The sequence below is a fragment of the Plecotus auritus genome (assembly GCF_963455305.1).
Source record: "Plecotus auritus genome assembly, chromosome: X".
NCBI lineage: Eukaryota > Metazoa > Chordata > Mammalia > Chiroptera > Vespertilionidae > Plecotus > Plecotus auritus.
In genome coordinates, this window is record NC_137784.1 from 12,609,103 (window position 1) to 12,629,152 (window position 20,050).

The following is a 20,050-nucleotide window of genomic DNA, read 5'->3' on the forward strand; positions in this document are numbered from 1 at the left end:
ATCAGCAATAGGATTTCACTTAGATTCTGTCCCCACTTTCTGATCTGCTGTTGTATCAAGTTGTGAACAAAAAGCCTGGACTGGTACAGAAAAGACTGGCTTTTTAAAAATGAGCAAGTTAATAAATATCTATTTCACCTATATATCTTTGCATAGTACAAAATAAGGTCCGTTGAATATGATTTTGAAAATTTAAGGTCATTCTGGACAATTGATGTAACATTAGAAAATGTCATCTTCAGCACAGGTGTGTAACCAATTAACTCACCCAGAAAATACAACCCCATATATGAAGTCTCATTGAATAGATTCATCCCAATCAAATAACCAGAAACACAAATAAAAAACACACTTTCCCTCATATATTACATATAATTTTTTAAAAATAAAAATCTCATAAAAGTATCACCAATAAAAGTTTTAGTTAAAAATGTCACAAAGTTTGAAAGAATCAATTGCAGTGTTGCAAATTATCTCATTTTATTTTCTAATTGCAATTACTTTGCATCTGATTTCTTTACATAATTCCACATGGGAAAAAACCTCTCCAAATCAGTCAATACTAATTAGATTTCATGAATCTATAAAAGGATGTAAAAGGACTCATTGAAGACTTAAGAATGAAATATAACCAGAGCTATCACTATTACTATAAACTTTCTCTAAAGAAATATAGAGCAGTTGGTATTTTGCACATCTTCAAGCAATTTGGAGGCTTCCGTTAGTCTTGTAATGAATTAAATGAGGATGGTAGCATTTATTTTAAATATGTTTTTATTGATTTGAGAGGAATAGCTCACCAATGAGAGAGAAACATTGATCAGCTGCCTCCTGCACAGCCCCTACTGAAGATTAAGCCAGCAGTCTGGGCATATGCCCTGACCAGGAATCCAACGGGTGACCTCTTGGTTCATGGGTTGATGCTCCACCACTGAACCACTTAAATAGTGTCAACATGAATATACAAATATATATTCCACCTACATGTTTCTTTTATTACAGAAACCCAAGACTAAAAGACTACAAGTAAAAGAAATGGTAAATAGAGAATATGAAAGACACACATATTCTATCTCACACAATCCTAGATATTGAATGAAAAGCAGTGGACACGGCTCTAAGTTCATTACATGTATGAACACACAAATTAATTCCCAGCAATTCTGTGACTCTGCAGGTACTGTTCTTGTCACCCTCATCTTACAGGTGAGGAGCCTGAAGCGGAGACAAGCTGAAGGTACCTGTGGTCACCTGCAGGTAAAGGGAAGAGTGGGGTTTGGGACACAGGCTGTCTGACTCCAGGGCCCATGCTCTTCACTCTCCCTCACATTGCCTCCTAAGCACCTGGCAGCTGGGGAGAAGAGGACATAGTCCAATACACTCTCCAAATTCCTTGGAGAGGCTAGTGTCTTATCACACTTATAGTAAGAATTCAGATTGTATACTTTTCTGAATAGGATGGAAAAAAAAAAAAAAAAAAAAAGCAAGGATAAAAATGATGGTAGTTTTAGGTAGTGTGAAAGTTCACGGGAGTCCAAACAGAATAAATGAAACTTCCCCTTGCAAAGCAGGATAAAAAATCTTAATACCTCATACCGATACAAATCTTTTTCATCTTTATGACAGTCAGGTAACATAAAGAACCTCACTTGTATTCTGATACTTTAACAGTCAAGCCACAGTTAATACTGAATGCTGTTAAATTTGTACATAATACAAATAAAGTGTAAATCCACCTAGTTTTTATTTGAAACATGCCTTTACCTAATGGATTACTCAGTTGCTCCTTAGTCAATACAGACAGCAATTTAAAGATGTTACTCAACATCCTATAATTTAATATTTACATGATATGTGAGACTAAGTTTAACCACAAGTCACAAAGAGTTTTGTAAGCAACTAAATTTATAGCCGATACCATAAGATGTGTTGAGTAAACCAATTGCCATTCCTTAATAAAATGCAAGAATTTTCATCATGCATAGTTTGCAGGCTCCTTAAGAGGGGTTTTCTCTTTAAGAGGCTGGATGTTCAAGATTCAACAAATAAATCTTAGCAAGTCTTTTTTCACACAAACACTTGGTTTGGTTATTTAGCCACTTTAGTAATACAGCATATTTATACTCTAACCGGAAGTGGAATAAACACTACATGAAAAATGCAAGCCTATCAAGTTTGTTAGTAATAACTATTACACCTCTTAACAGTAAGACTATTATCTGGATTCCAAACATTTTATTTTCTTTCAGAGCACACTTTACAGCATTGTATTTTACAAATCAGAGTATAACCAAACAACAAAAAAAAACCTTTTCTTAAGGACCACTTCCATTGCTCATTTGAAATATATCGATGAAACGATTCATTTCCACATGAAAGATAAATTACTAATAATTCCGTGTTGATATAAGCGACGATTTCAGCCCAATTATTTCAATTATGGGTATTATGATTTCAGATTTTCAAGGATGCAACAACACTACATTGAGTTGTTACTTCCAAGGCAAGAAAGAAAAAATCACTAGCAAATGCATGACTTGGGCCATCGTTGTAATTTTTAAAGAATCTTTAGATAAATCGTATTTATTTGAGGATGTAAGAAAAACTTAAGATGTTTGAGATACACCATCCCTACTATGAACTGTATCACAGACACAGAGTTAAAACATTCTTGGTAAAATAATGTGGAAGGATCTATACAGGGGTGGGCAAAGTAGTTTACAATTGTAAGTACATGAAACAGTTTGTTCTTGCATTATTATTGTATTATTTCCCATATGAACTGTAAACCTACTTTTGCCCACCTCCTATATACCACAAATTTAGCAAAACACCTTTATGTACAAAAGCCTAAATATCTTAGGAGGTTTAGATTACTGAGAAAGACAATCACTATTGACAATTCTTAGAGGCTGGTTTCTTTTAAATATTAAAAACTAGCCCATGGGCTCAGATGCAGTCTAACTAGGTAAGTATTCAAGAACGCCAACTAAGAAACACAAACCACAACTGTCCACTCAAAATTTCTATTCTTTGACTTAACAATGTTTTATAGATCCACAGATTTTGATTCCAGAGTTTGCACACTTATGAGAGATTTGGTTTTTTTTGCAAGCCATGCGAAGGTTTATTCTCCTTTACTTTTTATCACAGCACAGTTCTCTGGAGACCAGCAGAATAAAAGCATCATATGCTACATGGTGGATCTCTTCTTTTAAAGTTGCACATAAATTCAACGTGGCTAGTGAGGTCTAACTAGTCCAGCCTTTAATTTCATTTTACTGGAGTTGCCATGAAAAACTGAATGAGAAAGGATGAATCTAAAGTCCCAATAACATACAAGCAAAAAAAAAAAAAAATCTGTACACACAATAAAATATACCCTAAACACAAATTGTATAATACACTGTGCAGCATGACATTGTCTTTATTATATTCTCCACTGGAGCTCTTCCATTCAGAAATGGGAGACTATCTTTTCATTAAGTTGTTATTCCCGCCTTTCCCCAGCTTAGGGATCGTTTGAAAAGGGCTTAATTTGTACAAGTTGTTATGAAATTAAATTTTCATTTATCCGTAAGTCATGTGTATAAGTCATTCAAAATTGTAGCTTGCATATGACTTCTGAAATAAAATGACAATTATCTTTTAATTCTGTAAAAATATTCAACATACATGCACATAATCAAAAAAATCGTGGTTGGGATATTTTGTATGCACAGTAAGTGTAAAAAAAATTTACAACCACATCAGTATTTCCAATGTTAAGGTAACTGGGTGCCACCTAGTGTTCAATTTCTGCAATTACTAAACTTACAAATTCAAAATTGCTATTAAAACCCAGGTTCTAATATCTGCATGTTAGAAATGCTTTCTTGCTGATGTTTATAGTTACAAAATAAGGTCATGAAAAGAATGTATGCAATAGCAAAATTAGTATAAAATAGCCACATGCTACTTAAATACGAAAAACAGACCATTTCTGATTTCAAATGTAGATTTCTGCTTCCCTTAAATTTGTTCAAAACCTCAAGGATACATGTAGGTAAGTGGAATATATAGAAAGCCACTGTACAGTCAACAGGCCAGTAAAAACTAGGGCTTACTTATAATTGGTAAGTATAGGGCAAATGGTTTATTTAAAGCATCCATTTATTTACTGGAAGTGGTCAAAATAGGAAAGGTTTTTTTTCCCCTTTTCAAAAATAGTAGCTGTACTCTTTTACCCATAAGCTCCATTACACCCAAAGAACAAAGTGAGTTTAATATTTCACTTAATTCAGCACTACCGGTTTTTAAAGAAACACCTTAGAAACAAATCAGTGTGCTTTAACCCAACTGCATTCAAATTAATGGAATTTTAATCTTCTTTTATAGGCCTTAGCCGAAATCCAAATTGTTGAACAATCCTCAGAGAAGTTGGAATGCAGAATGTTGAGGTCAAGTTAGATCTGAAAGGGAAAAGAACATCAGATCAAATAAAAAACAGGTTCTTCTATTGCAGCAGCCTACCACATAAGGGACACCTTTAGGCTATTCTGGGAAACAAATCCAATCTGAAGAGGAAATCCTGTACACCATGCTTTTCTCAATTCTGGTCTGCTGCCAGTAAATCTTTACAACCTCCTTTAGAATGTTACATGTCAAACTGAGTATTCTTAATAAAGTGTAGTGTCTCCTTCCTTCTGTGCTAGCGAGTTTATTTTGGGGGTGGGAACAGAGCATTATTTCTTTAAGAAAGGAACAAGTGGTGATACTGACCAAAATCTCCTCTTTCTAGTCAACCTGGTTGTAAGATTGAATACTTATAAATTATCTCGAGAAATGTCTTGGGGAAGAAGGTTCTCAGGTGATAACAAAGCCACCCTTACAAATGTTCAAGAGAACACCAACCCCCTTAATAACCACCGTTTTGATTATCTTTCCCCTGCCAGCCTGCTGGGCCCAGTCCTGAGGAAGCACTGGCAGAGATTCAGAATTTTTTTCTTTCTTAGAAAACCTTTCTCCTGTCTAGATTCTCAACCTATCACCTCTGTATCACCTCTTCCTATTCAGGCGTGTTCTCTGGTTAGGTTCTTAATTTCTGAAGGGGCCTTCTACCCTAGCTTAGCTGTCCAAATGTTTGGGTCACCCCTTAAACTACAACCATGTCAGGTTCTTGTCACAGAATATAATTGATAAATCTACTGTCAAGGTATCACTAACAGTTTAGTTACAAGAATCCTCTAGATCAGGGTCTCCAAAAGGAGTGAAACTAAAAAAATATATAATGATGTATTTATATTTATTTCTTATCCTTTTTCATTTTCTATTTTAGGGTGGGTATGCTTTAAAGTTAACAAAGCATTAGTACAGTAGTACCATATATTAAAAAGTTCATAAATGCGTCTAATGGTTTGAAGATGCATCAAATATAAGATGGACTGATGGATGAATAAAGATACATATATAGGTGATAAATCAAGTATAGGAAAATATTCACTGTAGAATCTCAGTGATGCCTAACTCAGACTTTCCCAAGACCAGTCTTTCTATTTTTGAAAAACTCTGGTAATTCTGTTGGTCAGGTAAATCTTGGTCCGGAACAACTGCTCTCGGCATATGAAAATTTCATCTTTAAAGCAAATCAAACATTAGTAATATTTTTAGACTTATATATACACAGGTGGTTTCTGAACTACATTTTTATTTAAAGGGGGTTGAAAAGAAGAGCCCAAACCAGATATGAGTAATTATTAAATAAATTTATATTGCCCCAAATTAAGTTTGACCAGAAGGGCAATGAGGCATTTACTCATATGAGCATCACTACTTTACTAAAGTTAGGAAAAACAATACATTTTCCTCAAAATAAACACACCAACTCTAAACCAAGAGATTGCCAACAGTGCATATCCAGCAGATAACATCATATGGTGGCAAAAGGCCTTGAGTTCAACAAAGTTTTAATGTATGTTGTAATTTCAATGCTTCTTATCAAGCTGGTTCAAACCAGATTCTCCTTTTAACATACCAGTATTTCAATTGAGAAAAGACATGCTTTTTTTTTGGTAAGATACCATATTTCTTACAACTAAAGTTCTTAAGAGAGATTTCTTTAGACATTCCTTTTTTTTGGCTTGTTTTTTTTTATTTTTTTAAACTTTGCCCACCTCCACCCAGCCCTGCTCCCCTTCCCTCTGGCCATCACCACACTGTTGTCTGTGTCTATGGGTTATGCATATATGTTCTTTGGCTAATCCCTTCACCCTCTTTCAGCCAGTCCACCCCTCCTCTCTTTATTGCCAAAGCAAATATTGATCTTTCTAAGAAGAAATGTTGAAAATAGATGAATTCTCAAAGTATAAACAGTTTGATTAGTTGTCTACTAAATACTTTAATTCATGGACAAGTCTCAAAATATACCCTTATTTAAGTGTTCAACATTCTTAGATTAAAGGAAGTTGGGGGAAGAAGCTGGTTTCTCTGTGAATAATTCACAAACATTGAAAAACGAAGGCACATCTACTTACATCATCAATGTCTTCGTCGTCATCACCAATGTCATCAAACTGGATTTCATCGTCATCTCCAGGACCAAATGTATCCGTTTCATTGATTTTAGCTAAAGAAACAATAAATAAATATGCTCATATAACATAACCAAGATGTTATTAAAACGAATAATTGCCCACTAAAAGCGGTCTGATATCAAATGTTGAAATATAAAAGGAGACTCTTACAATTCAAACTTTTAATATAATTAAATCTAAGTTTTATGATCAGAAACATGCCAACTTTGACTTAACAATGCTATTATACAGAACAGTATTTGATAAAACAAAACCTCCAACAAAGTAACTGCCAAGTCAAGATGGAATGTACTTGCGTTATAATTTTCTTTTGTTTAAAAAGGTATTTTTAGTAAGGCAGGATCTAATGACACAAATTCTAAAACTATTACAACTTCCAGTTGTGCTTTAAAAAAGGTTTGAGCACAACCTAATAACTCACCGACCATCAGACTCGTCAATCAGAATCTTTGGTTCAAATCATGCTATCCCTAAGCAATGAAAATGAACCAGAAAATGCTAGGCCTTCCCAGATATATTAGCATTTCCTAGATTTGAAATGCCAAGTAATTCATTTCAGCAGGATTTTCATGGTCTACAGTAGTGGTCGGCAAACTGCGGCTCGCGAGCCACATGCTGTTCTTTGGCCCCTTGAGTGTGGCTCTTCCACAAAATACCATGGCCTGGGCGAGTTTATTTTGAAGAAGTGGCGTTAAAAGAAGTTTAAGTTTAAAAAATTTGGCTCTCAAAAGAAATTTCAATCGTTGTACTGTTGATATTTGGCTCTGTTGACTAATGAGTTTGCCGACCACTGGTCTACAGTATTCTATGTTTAAAAATTAATAAATGTGTGATTATTCTAATGACTTGGAGATACATCAAAATATGATATAATACAAAATTATTGTAAAATGCAGGCTTACAAAATAGTATATAAAGTACATTTCCCTTTTGATAAAGCTGTGAGGGACTTATTTTTGTTTTAGTTAAGTTTTCCGCATTAAGAGCGCATACTTTTTTGTGTTGGGGGAGGAAACAAAGAATGTTGGCTTAAAAAATCCTGTGGGATTCTGTGATACTAGGTACGATAAATTGAAGACTGCCTTTTTAATAAAAATCAACAATAGTGCCTAATTACTACCCTTGCTTCACATTTAAAGTTAGACAAACACTAACAGTCTCTTTGAGAAATGACTTTTAAAATACTCAACAAAATGTTTCCTTTGGTATAATGCAGAAATCCAGGGCTTATAAAGTATATAACTCCTCACCAAAAGTATATTTATTAGAACAGAACCTCAGTTATTTTCTTAAGGTATCTAGTATTATGAAGTATAGGCAGTCCAGACTTAAAACAGATCATGTAAGCACAAAAGTAAGTATGCAAAATCCACAAAATTCTACCCTAAATCCCTTCCCTTGATATGACCAGGTAATATAGCACCATGACAGGTTAATATAGTAACTGAGACATTACCATGCTCCGGAAGCTCGCCATATGCCTTCAGACTTCTCGCTTCATCAGCATTGTATTTTAAAATTACATCAGCTTTATTATCCTTGAAAAGAGAAAAATAACAGATTATGGCAAAATATTAAGTTTTCTCCTACCCTCTGAAAAACATCCTTGGGTTTAACCCAGTATGAAGCTGGCATGCATAAATGAGTAATGATCAACAAGCTTACGGAAGATCTTCACAGATCTCACTTTAATAAGAGCAGAACTGTGCAGACCTAATCTTGTGGATTATTTAACATTACCCTCTGATTTGATTAGAAGTCTTTTGAAATACAAAAATTCCCTGGAACCATTATTTTCAGGGTTATTAAACATTAAACACTCCAATTCAAAAATTGAGATTGGTGTAATGACCTAAGGAAATTAATACACTTTCCATGTATCAGTGGTTCTTAGGGTAGAATTGATCAGAATCTCCTGTGGAGCTTTTACACCTCCTGAAGATAGCTTAGTTGATGTGAAGCCATGAATTTATCTATACATCCTACATAAACTGTTATGTGTAAAGAAGCCCAGGGGGAATCCTGTTAGAATGCATATTCTGATTTAGGAGGCTTGGGGTGGGGGTCCAAGCATTTCTACATTTCTAACAAGTTCCCAAAAGCTAGTGATGCTACTGGTCCCTGGACCACCCTTGAAGTGGCAGGGGCAGAGAAGGATCATGAGAAATTAAGAATCAGAAAAGTTGGTCTTGGCTGTTATTTTCTAGTCAGAATGTTGTACCTTTTGGCACCTTGGTTTCCTATCTTCAAACAGGAAACTATTATCCCTACTTCTGGGGTTATTTTTGAGATCAAAAGAAGAGAACGGACATTAAAATGGTATGAATTTAAAGCAGGCTTTCTTAACCTCAGCACTACTGATATTTTTGGCTGAATAACTCTTTGTTACAGAGCCTGTCCTGTGCATTGTAGGATGTTTTGCAGCATCTCTGGTCTCTACCCACTAGATGCCAGCAGCACTGTCCCCCTCCCTCAGGTGTGACAACCAGAAATGTCTCCAGACACTGCCAAATGGCCCCTGGACATAAAAAAAAAAAAAAAAAAAAAAAAAAAAATCACCCATGGTTGAGAACCAGATTTAAAGCAACGATTTTAATTCTTTATTCTGGAATATATACATATATTTTTAAAAATAAAAACATTTTATCACTCACAATGTGATTTAACACATGGTGGGTTAAGTTCCAATAGGTAGAACCAAATAGATTTCACAGACCCACAATGTCTCCAGGTTGAGATCATGAGGGCAAACTATTAATTTTCTCACCCAAGTGCTGATCTAAATTTAGAGTACAAACGTATATCATGGTTTATACTGTAATTAACTGGGTGCTTTTCTTATTCCCCTCATTACCAGGCTGTTCGCATCTTGTGGGATGGCAGCATGAATCATTCAGCTGTAGCCCCATGAGTAACTCTTTCCAGATTTTGAATTCAAGATGTATAGCTAAAAAAAAAAAAAAAAAAAAAAAAAAAAAAAAAAAAACCATACAAAAACTGGGGTGAGGCCCTGGCCGTGTGGTTCAGTGGTAGAGCGTCGGCCTGCACACTGAAGGGTCTCGGGTTCAATTCCTGGTCAAGATTCCCCGGCTCATGGGGGTACATGGAGAGGTAACCAACCGATGTGTCTCTCTCACATTGATGTTTCTCTCTCTTTTCCCCCTACCTCCCTTCCACTCTCTCTAAAAATCAGTGGGAAAAAATACCCTAGTGTGAGGATTAACAACAACAAAATGGTGGGAGGACCAACGTAAGATTACATTTTTATTTCGCCAACTAAGAACACTAACTACTATTCACTATCTCATTCCAAAAAGGAAACTTTTGTTAATCCTCACGGGAGGATATATTTTCCATTGATTTTTAGAGAGAGTGAAACATCAATGTGAGAGAGACACATGGATTGACTGCATGCACACTGACCAGGGCTGGAAATTTTACCTGCAGCCCAGGTACATGCCCTTGACTTGGAATCAAATGTGTGACCCTTCGGTCCATAGGCCAACATTCTAACTACTTAGAAACACCGCCTTGGGCTAAAAAGGAAATAATTTAAATATCAGAAAAGGAAAAAGAACCATTTAGCTTCATGAAAAATTTACATGGCCTGCATTTCTTCTACTGTGAAAATGCGAGCTCCACAGACTGGCATTTGGGAACCACAATCTCGGGGTTACCTAGCACAATGGTCGGCAAACTGCGGCTTGTGAGCCGCGGTTTGCCGCTCTGTTGACTAATGAGTTTGCCGACCACTGACCTAGCCAGGGGTGGGCAAACTTTTTGACTTGAGGGCCACAATGGGTTCTTAAACTGGACCGGAGGGCCGGAACAAAAGCATGGATGGAGTGTTTGTGTGAACTAATATAAATTCAAAGTAAAGGAGCGGAGGGGAGAGCAAGAGAACCCTCCGCTCTTTCGGCTCCGCGGGCCGGATAGAACAGCCGAACGGGCCGGATCCGGCCCGCGGGCCGTAGTTTGTCCACGGCTGGACCTAGACTCTCGATTCCAATAATTATAGGCTGTTGTTCCTTGTGATTAAGCCCCTATCCCAGTGGTCAGCAAACTCATTAGTCAACATAGCCGCAGTTTGCCGACCACTGACTAGCACAATGCCTTATGAAATGTTTGCTGATACAATGGTGAGGAGCATACTGGGCTAGAACTGCTAAAATACGGTTATGACTTATGTTCCTAACACTAATGGATCATCAAAATCTGGCAAGTGCATAAAACTGTTATTTTATTTTTTTACCTGGTAGTCTCGTAGACCAACTAATATTATGTCGGAGGTATTTATCCAAACCTATAAAAGAAATACAAATAAAGAATCAAATGCAACATTGAAGGAGCATTCCCATAAAATGCTATTCACCCAATTGCGGTTGAAGTAACTACATTTACAAATAGGAAAAAACAAAAACAAAATACAAATTATAGCAAGCAGCTGTGCCTGTTTCAACTTTTCGGTAATTTGGAATGTTAAAAAAACCTTATTTAACTACCTGGTAGTTTATTCATTCTAGAGCAGTGGTTTTCAACCTTTCTAATGCTGCAACCCTTTATACAGTTCCTCATGTTGTGGTGACACCCAACCATAAAATGATTTTCGTTGCTACTTCATAACTGTAATTTTGCTGCTGTTATGAATCGTAATGTAAATATCTGTGTTTCCCGATGGTCTTAGGCTCTACAGCAGCGGTTCTTAACCTGTGGGTCGCGAACCAGGTTGAGAACCACTAGCAGGGTCGCCCAAGACCATCGGAAAACACAGATATTTACATTACGATTCATAACAGCAGCAAAATTACAGTTATGAAGTAGCAACGAAAATCATTTTATGGTTGGGGGTCACCACAACATGAGGAACTGTATTAAAGGATCGCGGCATCAGAAAGGTTGAGAACCACTGTTCTAGAGGAATGACGATTAATTTAAAAAGGGATCCCCCACCCCCTAGTGAACTATTCTAAGTGATTAGTTATCTATCCTTTACATGTAAGAATAGAAAATTAGATATGTTTCTTCATCTGCCTCCCTCCCTTCCTTCCACTTCCCCACCCCAACCTTTTAGTTTGGTAACAGAAGAATTAACAAACAAAACTTAAAAAATAATCATAAAATCAGAGTTGGAGGAACTTTTAACTAATTTAACTAATAAACCTGCCCGAACACCTACTGTGATAGGACATTAGTCTTCACTTTCCAAGGCAGCCCATTCTAGATCACAATTCAGGAAATTTAACATTAATGTAACACTTAATAGCACCCCAGCCTTTTTTTTTTTTTTCCTTTCCTGATTTGTTTTGCAGAGAGTCCCTCAATTTGGATTTGTCGATTATTTCCTCATAATTAGATTCCGGTTAAACATTTTTGGCAGGAATACAACATAGGTGATGCAAATTGAGTCTTTAAATAGAATCTGCAAATCACTGTTCTACTGAACTCTTTTGGTAACTTATAAAAATGAGGTCCTTGGCCCATAAAAACTGTAGAGACATTTCCACCCCTCCCCTTAACCATAATTTTGTGTTAACAAATCTCCACACCTACCTTTTTCCTCAATTTCCCTCTGATGTGACACAATCTCTTTACACCATCAAAACACATTGCTTCTAAGCGTCCATTTCCCAACATTTTGATTACCTGAGCATATTCTGGGGGAGGGAAAAGAAAAGGGCATAAGATATTGTTCAGCTTTTGATAAAAGCAATTTGGAAGTCCACATAAAAGTGACTAGAACACGCCCTGACTGGTTTTGCTCAGTGGATAGAGCTTCGGCCTGCGGACTGAAAGGTCCCAGGTTCGATTCAGGTCAAGGGCATGTACCTTGGTTGCGGGCACATCCCCAGTAGGGGGTGTGCAAGAGGCAGCTGATTGATGTTTCTCTCATCGATGGTTCTAGATCTTTAATCTCTCTCCCTTCCTCTCTCTGTAAAATCAATAAAATATATTAAAAAAAAAAGTGACTAGAACAGGCTGGGGCCATCCAGTCTCAGCCACCTGGTGTGCGGATGATTGAATCAATTCATAATTGCTCACCAAAAAAAAAAAAGTGACTAGAACATATAGGTGGTACTAGTTGGGAATAAATATATGGCGAGGGGCAGTAAAATAAATGAAAGGGAGTGACAAACCCCAAGATAGTTAATGGCAGAGCCACAACCAAGACTCATCTCTGCTATCAGAAATGTTTCTTCATGACTGCTTTACTTTTGGAGAGCAAGATGGCTTGTCCCAAAATGTACATACTATACCTCTCCTCAATCTCTCGAAGCCTTTGCCAATTTTGGATCTCCTTTCCCTTAGAACCTTTAGAGGATAATCTCAACACAATACTTGGTAGATGTGGCAAATGAAAGTAGTTTAAATGTTAATTAAGCTACATTTGTTAAATTAGAATGTCTTAGTAATTATTCTGAAGTTTTTGTAAAGCCAGAAAGATGTTTTTAGGCAAAATGCCAAGCTTTCAATTAAAATCTTTCCAAAAGGGTACCCAGGAAGCCAACTGGTTTCAATGCCATTTGAAAAACTTGAGATTATGAGCATTAGCTTGTACATTGGCCTGTCTCTTTTGTCAGTAAATGACAGAAGACACGGGAAGAGGGGCCATCACTTCAGAACCTTTACTTATTCAAGCAGTACATTAACCGCCAAAGAGGGTATCTACCAAATAGAGGCCCGGTGCATGAAATTCGTGTGTGTGTGTGTGTGTGTGTGTGTGGAGGGTATCTACCAAATAGAGGCCCAGTGCATGAAATTCGTGTTTGTGTGTGTGTGTCCCCCTCAGCCCAGCCTGCACCCTCTCCAATCTGGGACCCCTAGGGGATGTCAGACTGCCGGTTTAGGCCCGATCCCTGTGGCAGTCGGACATCCCTCTCACAATCTGGGACTGCTGGCTCCCAACCGCTCACCTGCCTGCCAACCTGATCACCCCTTAACCACTCCCCTGCCAGCCTGATTGACGCTTAACTGCTCCCCTGCCAGCCCAACTGCCCCCAACTGCCCTCCCTTGCAGGCCTGGTTGCCCCCAACTGCCCTACCCTGCCAGCCTGGTCCCTCCTAACTGCCCTCCCTTCCTGGCCCGGTACCCCCAAACTGCTCTCCCCTGCCGGCCTGGTTGCCCCCAACTGCCCTGCCCTGCTGGCCTGATTGTCCACAACTACCGTTCCCTGCTGGCCATCTTGTGGCAGCCATCTTGTGTGAGGGCATGAGGGTCAATTTGCATATTACCTCTTTATTATATAGGATTGGTAAATACAGTGATGTAACTTTGAAAAATTGATTGTGGGGTTGACAAATGGAAGTTACCCAGATTATGTACAGTGAACCTAGTACTTCAACATGGTGGTCAAAGACAGCCTTTTGCCAGGCCAGAGTGGCTCAGTGGTTGAGCATCAACCTATGAACCAGGAGGTCATGGTTTGATTGCTGGTCAGGGCACATACTCGGGTTGAGGGCTCGATCCAGTACGGGGCATGCAGGAGGCAGCTGAATAATGATTCTCTATCATTGGTGTTTCTATCTTTCTCTCCCTCTCTGAAATCAATAAAAAATTAAAAATAAATAAATAAATGGCAGCCTCTCTTCCAAAGTGGGGGGGGGGGGGGGGGATATGAAAAAGTAAATGTAGTGGCAGTCAAAATCAAGTCAACTTCTAATGGGGGCTAGAATGACTAAGGCAAAGAAAAAAAGCTTTCTTAGCCAGAAAATATGTTTCATTTTTATATGGTGTGAACAAATCACCGAAGTTCTATAAAAAGACTATAAAAATAATTTCTTTGTTAAAAAGTGCTGTAGATTGCCAAAACCGGTTTGGCTCAGTGGATAGAGCGTCAGCCTGCGGACTGAAAGGTCCCAGGTTCGATTCCGGTCAAGGGCATGTACCTTGGTTGCGGGCACGTCCCCAGTAGGGGATGTGCAGGAGGCAGCTGATGGATGTTTCTCTCTCATCAATGTTTCTAGCTCTCTATCCCTCTCCCTTCCTCTCTGTAAAAAATCAATAAAATATATTAAAAAAAAAAAAAGTGCTGTAGATTATTGGGATAACTGGAAAATTTTGACTTATGGACCATATACTAGATATATAATATACTCTAATTAAATTACCCAAGCGTTCTGTTGTGGTTATGTAAGAGAATATACCTGTTCTTAAGAGGCACAGGAAGAAGCGGTAAGGGAAAAGTATTATGATGTCCGCAACTAACTTTCAAATGGTTCCGGAAACACACACACACACACACACACACACACACACACACAACAATTTAAGAAAAGTTCATTGTATTAATACTGCAACTTCTCTAAAGGTTTGAAAGTACTCAAAATAAAAATATAAGAAACTAGTATAATATGTCTTGGGCTGGCACAAAGTGTTAATCGGTTAGAAAAGGTCAGTCAAATGTTCAACTTCATTTTATTATTTTTTATGAAATTATATGCTAATGGCACTGGAGAAGAGAAGGAAAGGCTTAGACTCATCTCTCAAGTATCCATGGTCCACTGCACATACCATGTAGCACCATTTACTATTTAAAAAAAAGCCCACTAAATCACAGAATTGTCAACCATCACTTTTGAGGCTTAATTCCCTCTGACCTGTATAATTCATTCCTAGATACGCAACACAACAAACCTATACATTTACAGAAACACCACCAATCCTCAACGCAGACTGGTAACCAAAATGATTAGCAAAAGAAATGGAGAAGAGCAAAAAGGGACATGCGATTCACTGCTCAGGATTATGAATAGTATCTCTTTTATGTTTAGAAACGGAAATTCCATATTTGAACAACAAAACTATTACTAAAAGGATCCTAACTTATGAAAAACACTTACCTTGCCCATCTTCCTTGAACACCAATTCTCTTTTTTCGGATTCATTTTCATTCTTACCCCTACGTCTGTTTTTACCTCCTTTACCTAATGGTTTTAAGGAAAGAAAAAGACATTATCTGCAAAACAGTAGGAAAAAAAACTAAACTAAATCGAGGCATACAGAACAGTTAAAAAAAAACCACTTACCTAAAAAATTCAAATTTAGTCACACAATCATTAAATTTTACAATCTCCAATTATATTAAACATATACATATTGTCACCCCCCTACCCTTCTTGGAAATTCCCTTTTGGAATATTTTTGACATCAAATACAAACAAACCAAAGCAGATATTGTATAAAAGTATATAGATCCTTTTCTGAGGACATCTGCATTCAATGACCAAACTGCCCTGGATCATAAAGTCACTTGGTTGACTACACAGCTCAGTGAACCTACAGCGCCTTGTCTCTCTTTTACCTGACCCTTCCCCCCATCCCAATGAAAGGTGTGAGTACAAATAGGAGATGTCTGAAAAGAAGACAATGCAAGAAAACAAAACAAAAAAGGTAAAGTTATAGCTATTGGAATGGGACACACTGGTTCAAATTCCTTCTGCTCACCCACACTTTCTAAGGAAATTTATTTTTCTCTCACCTACCACTTCAATGTTAATAATTTTACACCCCAGCCCCCTATTTCAACTAAGCCTTTATCTCCTATTTCTATTGGCCTCAGTACATTTCTATAGTAAATGGGTTACTGCCATCTCAAGCTCAATTTTATTCAAAACCCCATTTACTTTCTTTTACAGAGCTGGTCCTTACTCAACATCCTTGTTTCTGTTAGTGATAACATAACTACCTTACAGAATGTAAGTCTCTCAACCTATAAACATGACACCAACCTATCTCTCAATACTTCCATTCCCTTATGCTTCAAGTAGACTACTCACTGTTCTAGTATTTCGCCCCTAACAAGCCTATGCCTATGAGATAGGTATTATTTTGTCTTTATTTCACAAGATAATGAATGGACCTCGAAAGGTTAAGTGACTTATCCGAGGCTATATCACGTGACCTGAGAGTTCAGATGTCAGTCACCAGACACTATGCAACCACCTACTTACTTGTCACAATCACCTTATGAGGTAATAAGTCATTTACCTCCAGTTTACCAGTGAGTTTACCTAAGCTCAAAGAAGTAACTCACTTAACATTAGCCCCCCACATTAGGGTTTCTCTACACAGCATTTTGTCCCATTTCAGACCCTAAACAACACTGGCAGTCATTTCCAAAAATGGCTATAAGTGGTAGTGAGATTAAGGGACATATGGGAAGAGTGTGGAAGCAGCAAAAGGTTCATAACCCAAACAGAATAAAGAGTGTGCACTTGGCCACTCTAAAGACAGACACACTTAACTTCTTGCATCATCATGTGCACTTACCCTGTCCTGGGTACAGTCTCACAATGCTCTGTGCCAGGGGTCCTCAAACTACGGCCCGCGGGCCACATGCGGCCCGCTGAGGACATTTATCCGGCCCGCCAGATGCCACTGCCTGTCCTGCTTAGCAGCCGACGACTCGTCCTGGGCCCGCAGTGCGCATAGGAATTTGTTCAGTTTTTTTTTTAAAACTATAGTCCGGCCCTCCAACGGTCTGAGGGACAGTGAACTGGCCCCCTGTTTAAAAAGTTTGAGGACCCCTGCTCTGTGCAATTGTTAGGTGGGCCTCTACAATTTCCTGACCCACCCAGAGTCCTTAGAATTCAGTATTTGAGGCATTCTTAGGGCACACCAAAACTAATTCCCTGGAAGAGAAAAGTACCTTTTGCTTCAAGCCACTAATCATGCCAGATCTTCAAACTAAAGTGAAAGCTCCATTAGGACAAGAATCATACCTACTTTGTTTGCTGAGTTATATACTGGAGCTGGCGAGTCTTTGAATAAATCAGTCAAGAGTAGTCCACATATTCCTAAAGGAGTGGTGATTTTAAAATCAAAGGTAGTGAGACCCTTAAAGTGTGGGAGCACTTTCCCCCAAGGTAAGGAAGGAAGACACAGAGGGCTTTAACTGAATGTGTTGTAATCCTCAAGTTCGGTGTAATGGATTCCCAGGTGTTCACTGCATTATCTATAATTTTTGTACGCCCAAAATGTTACTTATAAAAGTGATTCATCACTTGTCAATGTACCAGAATTAACCATACCCTGATCACCCCCCTCTCTATTTTATTGCCATGCAATGGAATGAACTTTAAAGGAAGGAGACTAGTGAACTAGATGTGGTTTAATGCAGAAGTCCTATCCTTGGAACTAAAGGGTAACCTATTATCCACCTAAGGGTGGACTCAACAGAAGGGAGGTGACTTAATCCAACAAATATTTATTGAGCATCTACTAAGTGTCAAGTGCTAGCAATCCAATGTTATTAAGACAGATACTATTACTGCCCTTTACAGCTTACAGTCTAGTGAAGGAATTGGAAATCTCATGCTAGAAATAAAAGTGAGAATAAGATACCCATTAAAGCGATCCAGTTACCATCTCACAGGGAATAAAGGATTATATAGCTTGCAAGAAAACTATGACTTTTAAAAAACCCTATTTTATCACCCAATCTTCCCAAGAATTACTAGCAGTAAAATCCTTGCTCCAAAAAGGACCTACAAGTTAGATTTCTAAGGGCAATAAGGTAGCTTGCCCTGCGGGAACTGCAACAAATCTTACACAGAATTGCAACTAAATATCCCAAGGGATAAAATGAGTAGTGACAGCTACAGAGGAAATGAGGCAGAAAAGCTGTAGCCAGCTGTGAAGTAGGAAAAACAGAAGTAGGCCAGGTCAGGGCAGGGGGTCTCAGGATGAATAACCAAAGGAAACTTCTTGTGGGTTCTGAAATAAGCTCCTCTTCTGTCAGAAACACAGTTTTCCCAGTTTCTACTTGAACAATTTCCTTTGAGAAATTATAAGGATGCTCAAAAAAGGAGAAACACCCTTAAGTCTAAAAAAGGGAAACTTTCTTTAGGACTATTTTGCTTTTACCTAGACTAGGCTTTTCATTTTGGAAAGTCCAAATAAACTTATCCTCAAGTCTGGTAACTTGTGAATGTTTAACTTCAGAATGGAGGGAACTTAAAGGTCTTTACTTCCAGCACAATATATATATATATATATATATATATATATATATATATATATATATATATATATATATATATATATATAATATCTGAAACAAAGCTAGAAAACTTGGCTAAATATGGAACAAGTATGGGGGGCGGGGGTTTAAACTCCGTAAAGGGATGGGGAAGGGTATTATCTCTAGAGATGAACCTCAAAATTGCATCCAGGTTTCGCCCACTGTTTACAAGAGAGGAGTAGTCTCAACAATATTCAACTTCTGTCCATAAAGAAACCCATGTAGGGGTACCTGATGGTCACTAAAGCAAGCATCACCCTCTAAAAGTTAAGAACTGCTTCCAGGGTTTAACTCCCCTTGCCCAGGACGGCCAAAAAGCGCCCATTTGCGAATCCCACGCCGCCCCAGGGGAGGTCACCGCATGGGCCCCCACCACGCCGAGGTCACTGTGGCGCCAATCAGGAGCAAAAGCCCACATTCTCCTGCAGGAGGCCCTACAAAAATGGCGTCGGCTCCACCCCAATGAGACCAAACTGGGAGACAGGAGTAACTTCCCAGCTCCTCTCCCAAGCCCAGGACGGCGTCCCGATCGCCCAGCCATCTGCAGGCCGGGCGGAGAGGAAGGTCACTGCGGCCTGGGCTATCCCGAAGCCGCAAGGATGGCCGGGGGACCCGGCAGAGAGGAGTCGTGGTCCTGGGGTCCAGGCAGCATTACCTTTATTCTTGGGCATGGCGGGAGCAGAGGCCTCGCGGCGACTCCGACTCTTACTCGGGCGGCGGCGGTGGTGGCGGCGGCGGTGGTGGCGGCGGCGATTCCTCCAAGGGGCGGGAGGGGTGACGCGCGGAGCCCCGCGGTACCAAGCGGGCGCGAGAGGCCGGTCGCGTGCGCGGACGAGTCCCGAGACCGAGCTCTTCCGAAACCTGCTTTACACACGCACGGCCGGCAGCAAATGGCGTCGCATCTGCTTGCGTTGCTTTTCTCCGCCTCCAACGCCGCCTGGGCCCGCCCCCTGTCTCCAGTGCGCAGGCGTGGCCGCCTGGCCCCGCCCCTATTGTTAAAGCTGAGCGACACGCGCTCCGGGAGTGTTCGCGGAACACGTAGGGGGCGGGGCCATGAGCAAGGAGGAGGCGGAGTCAGGGAGGAAATGGGAGGGGCCCAAGCTTCCTAGTAAAGGGCTTGTTCAGGTAGCGCCCCCTGCTGGCTGACATCAGACGTCTGCTGCTTTGTGACAAACCAGCCTCTCAGGGTTTGAGCAGCTGACTCATCAACTGTAATCTCACATCTGTTTTAAAGTGGCTCTTTCACCCAACCTAACAGGTTGGGAGTCTGAAGGAATGGGCAGTGTTTTCCTGCCATCCCCATTACCAAAGCATAATATCTGCATGACGTTATTACTTTATAAATGTCTTCCCTACCTCACTGTAAACCACATCTGTTGCTTTACCATTACCAGAACTTAGCAGAATGTCTGGTACATAGTACAGTAGGTGCTCAGGAAGGAAAAAAGGGAGGGAGGG

General features: G+C 39.2%; 1 protein-coding gene across 1 annotated transcript; it reads right to left on the reverse strand.

The window, feature by feature from the left end:
- Window positions 1-457: 457 nt before the first annotated feature.
- On the reverse strand, window positions 458-19,521 carry EIF1AX (eukaryotic translation initiation factor 1A X-linked). Its single transcript, XM_080651974.1, has 7 exons — window positions 19,248-19,521; window positions 15,411-15,494; window positions 12,123-12,226; window positions 10,825-10,875; window positions 8,029-8,110; window positions 6,513-6,604; window positions 458-4,451 (listed from the first exon to the last, which is right to left on the reverse strand). The coding sequence occupies exons 1-7, from the start codon at window positions 19,261-19,263 to the stop codon at window positions 4,446-4,448; spliced, it is 435 nt and encodes a 144-aa protein (XP_080508100.1). The 5' UTR covers window positions 19,264-19,521; the 3' UTR covers window positions 458-4,445.
- Between the last annotated feature and the right edge of the window lie 529 nt (window positions 19,522-20,050).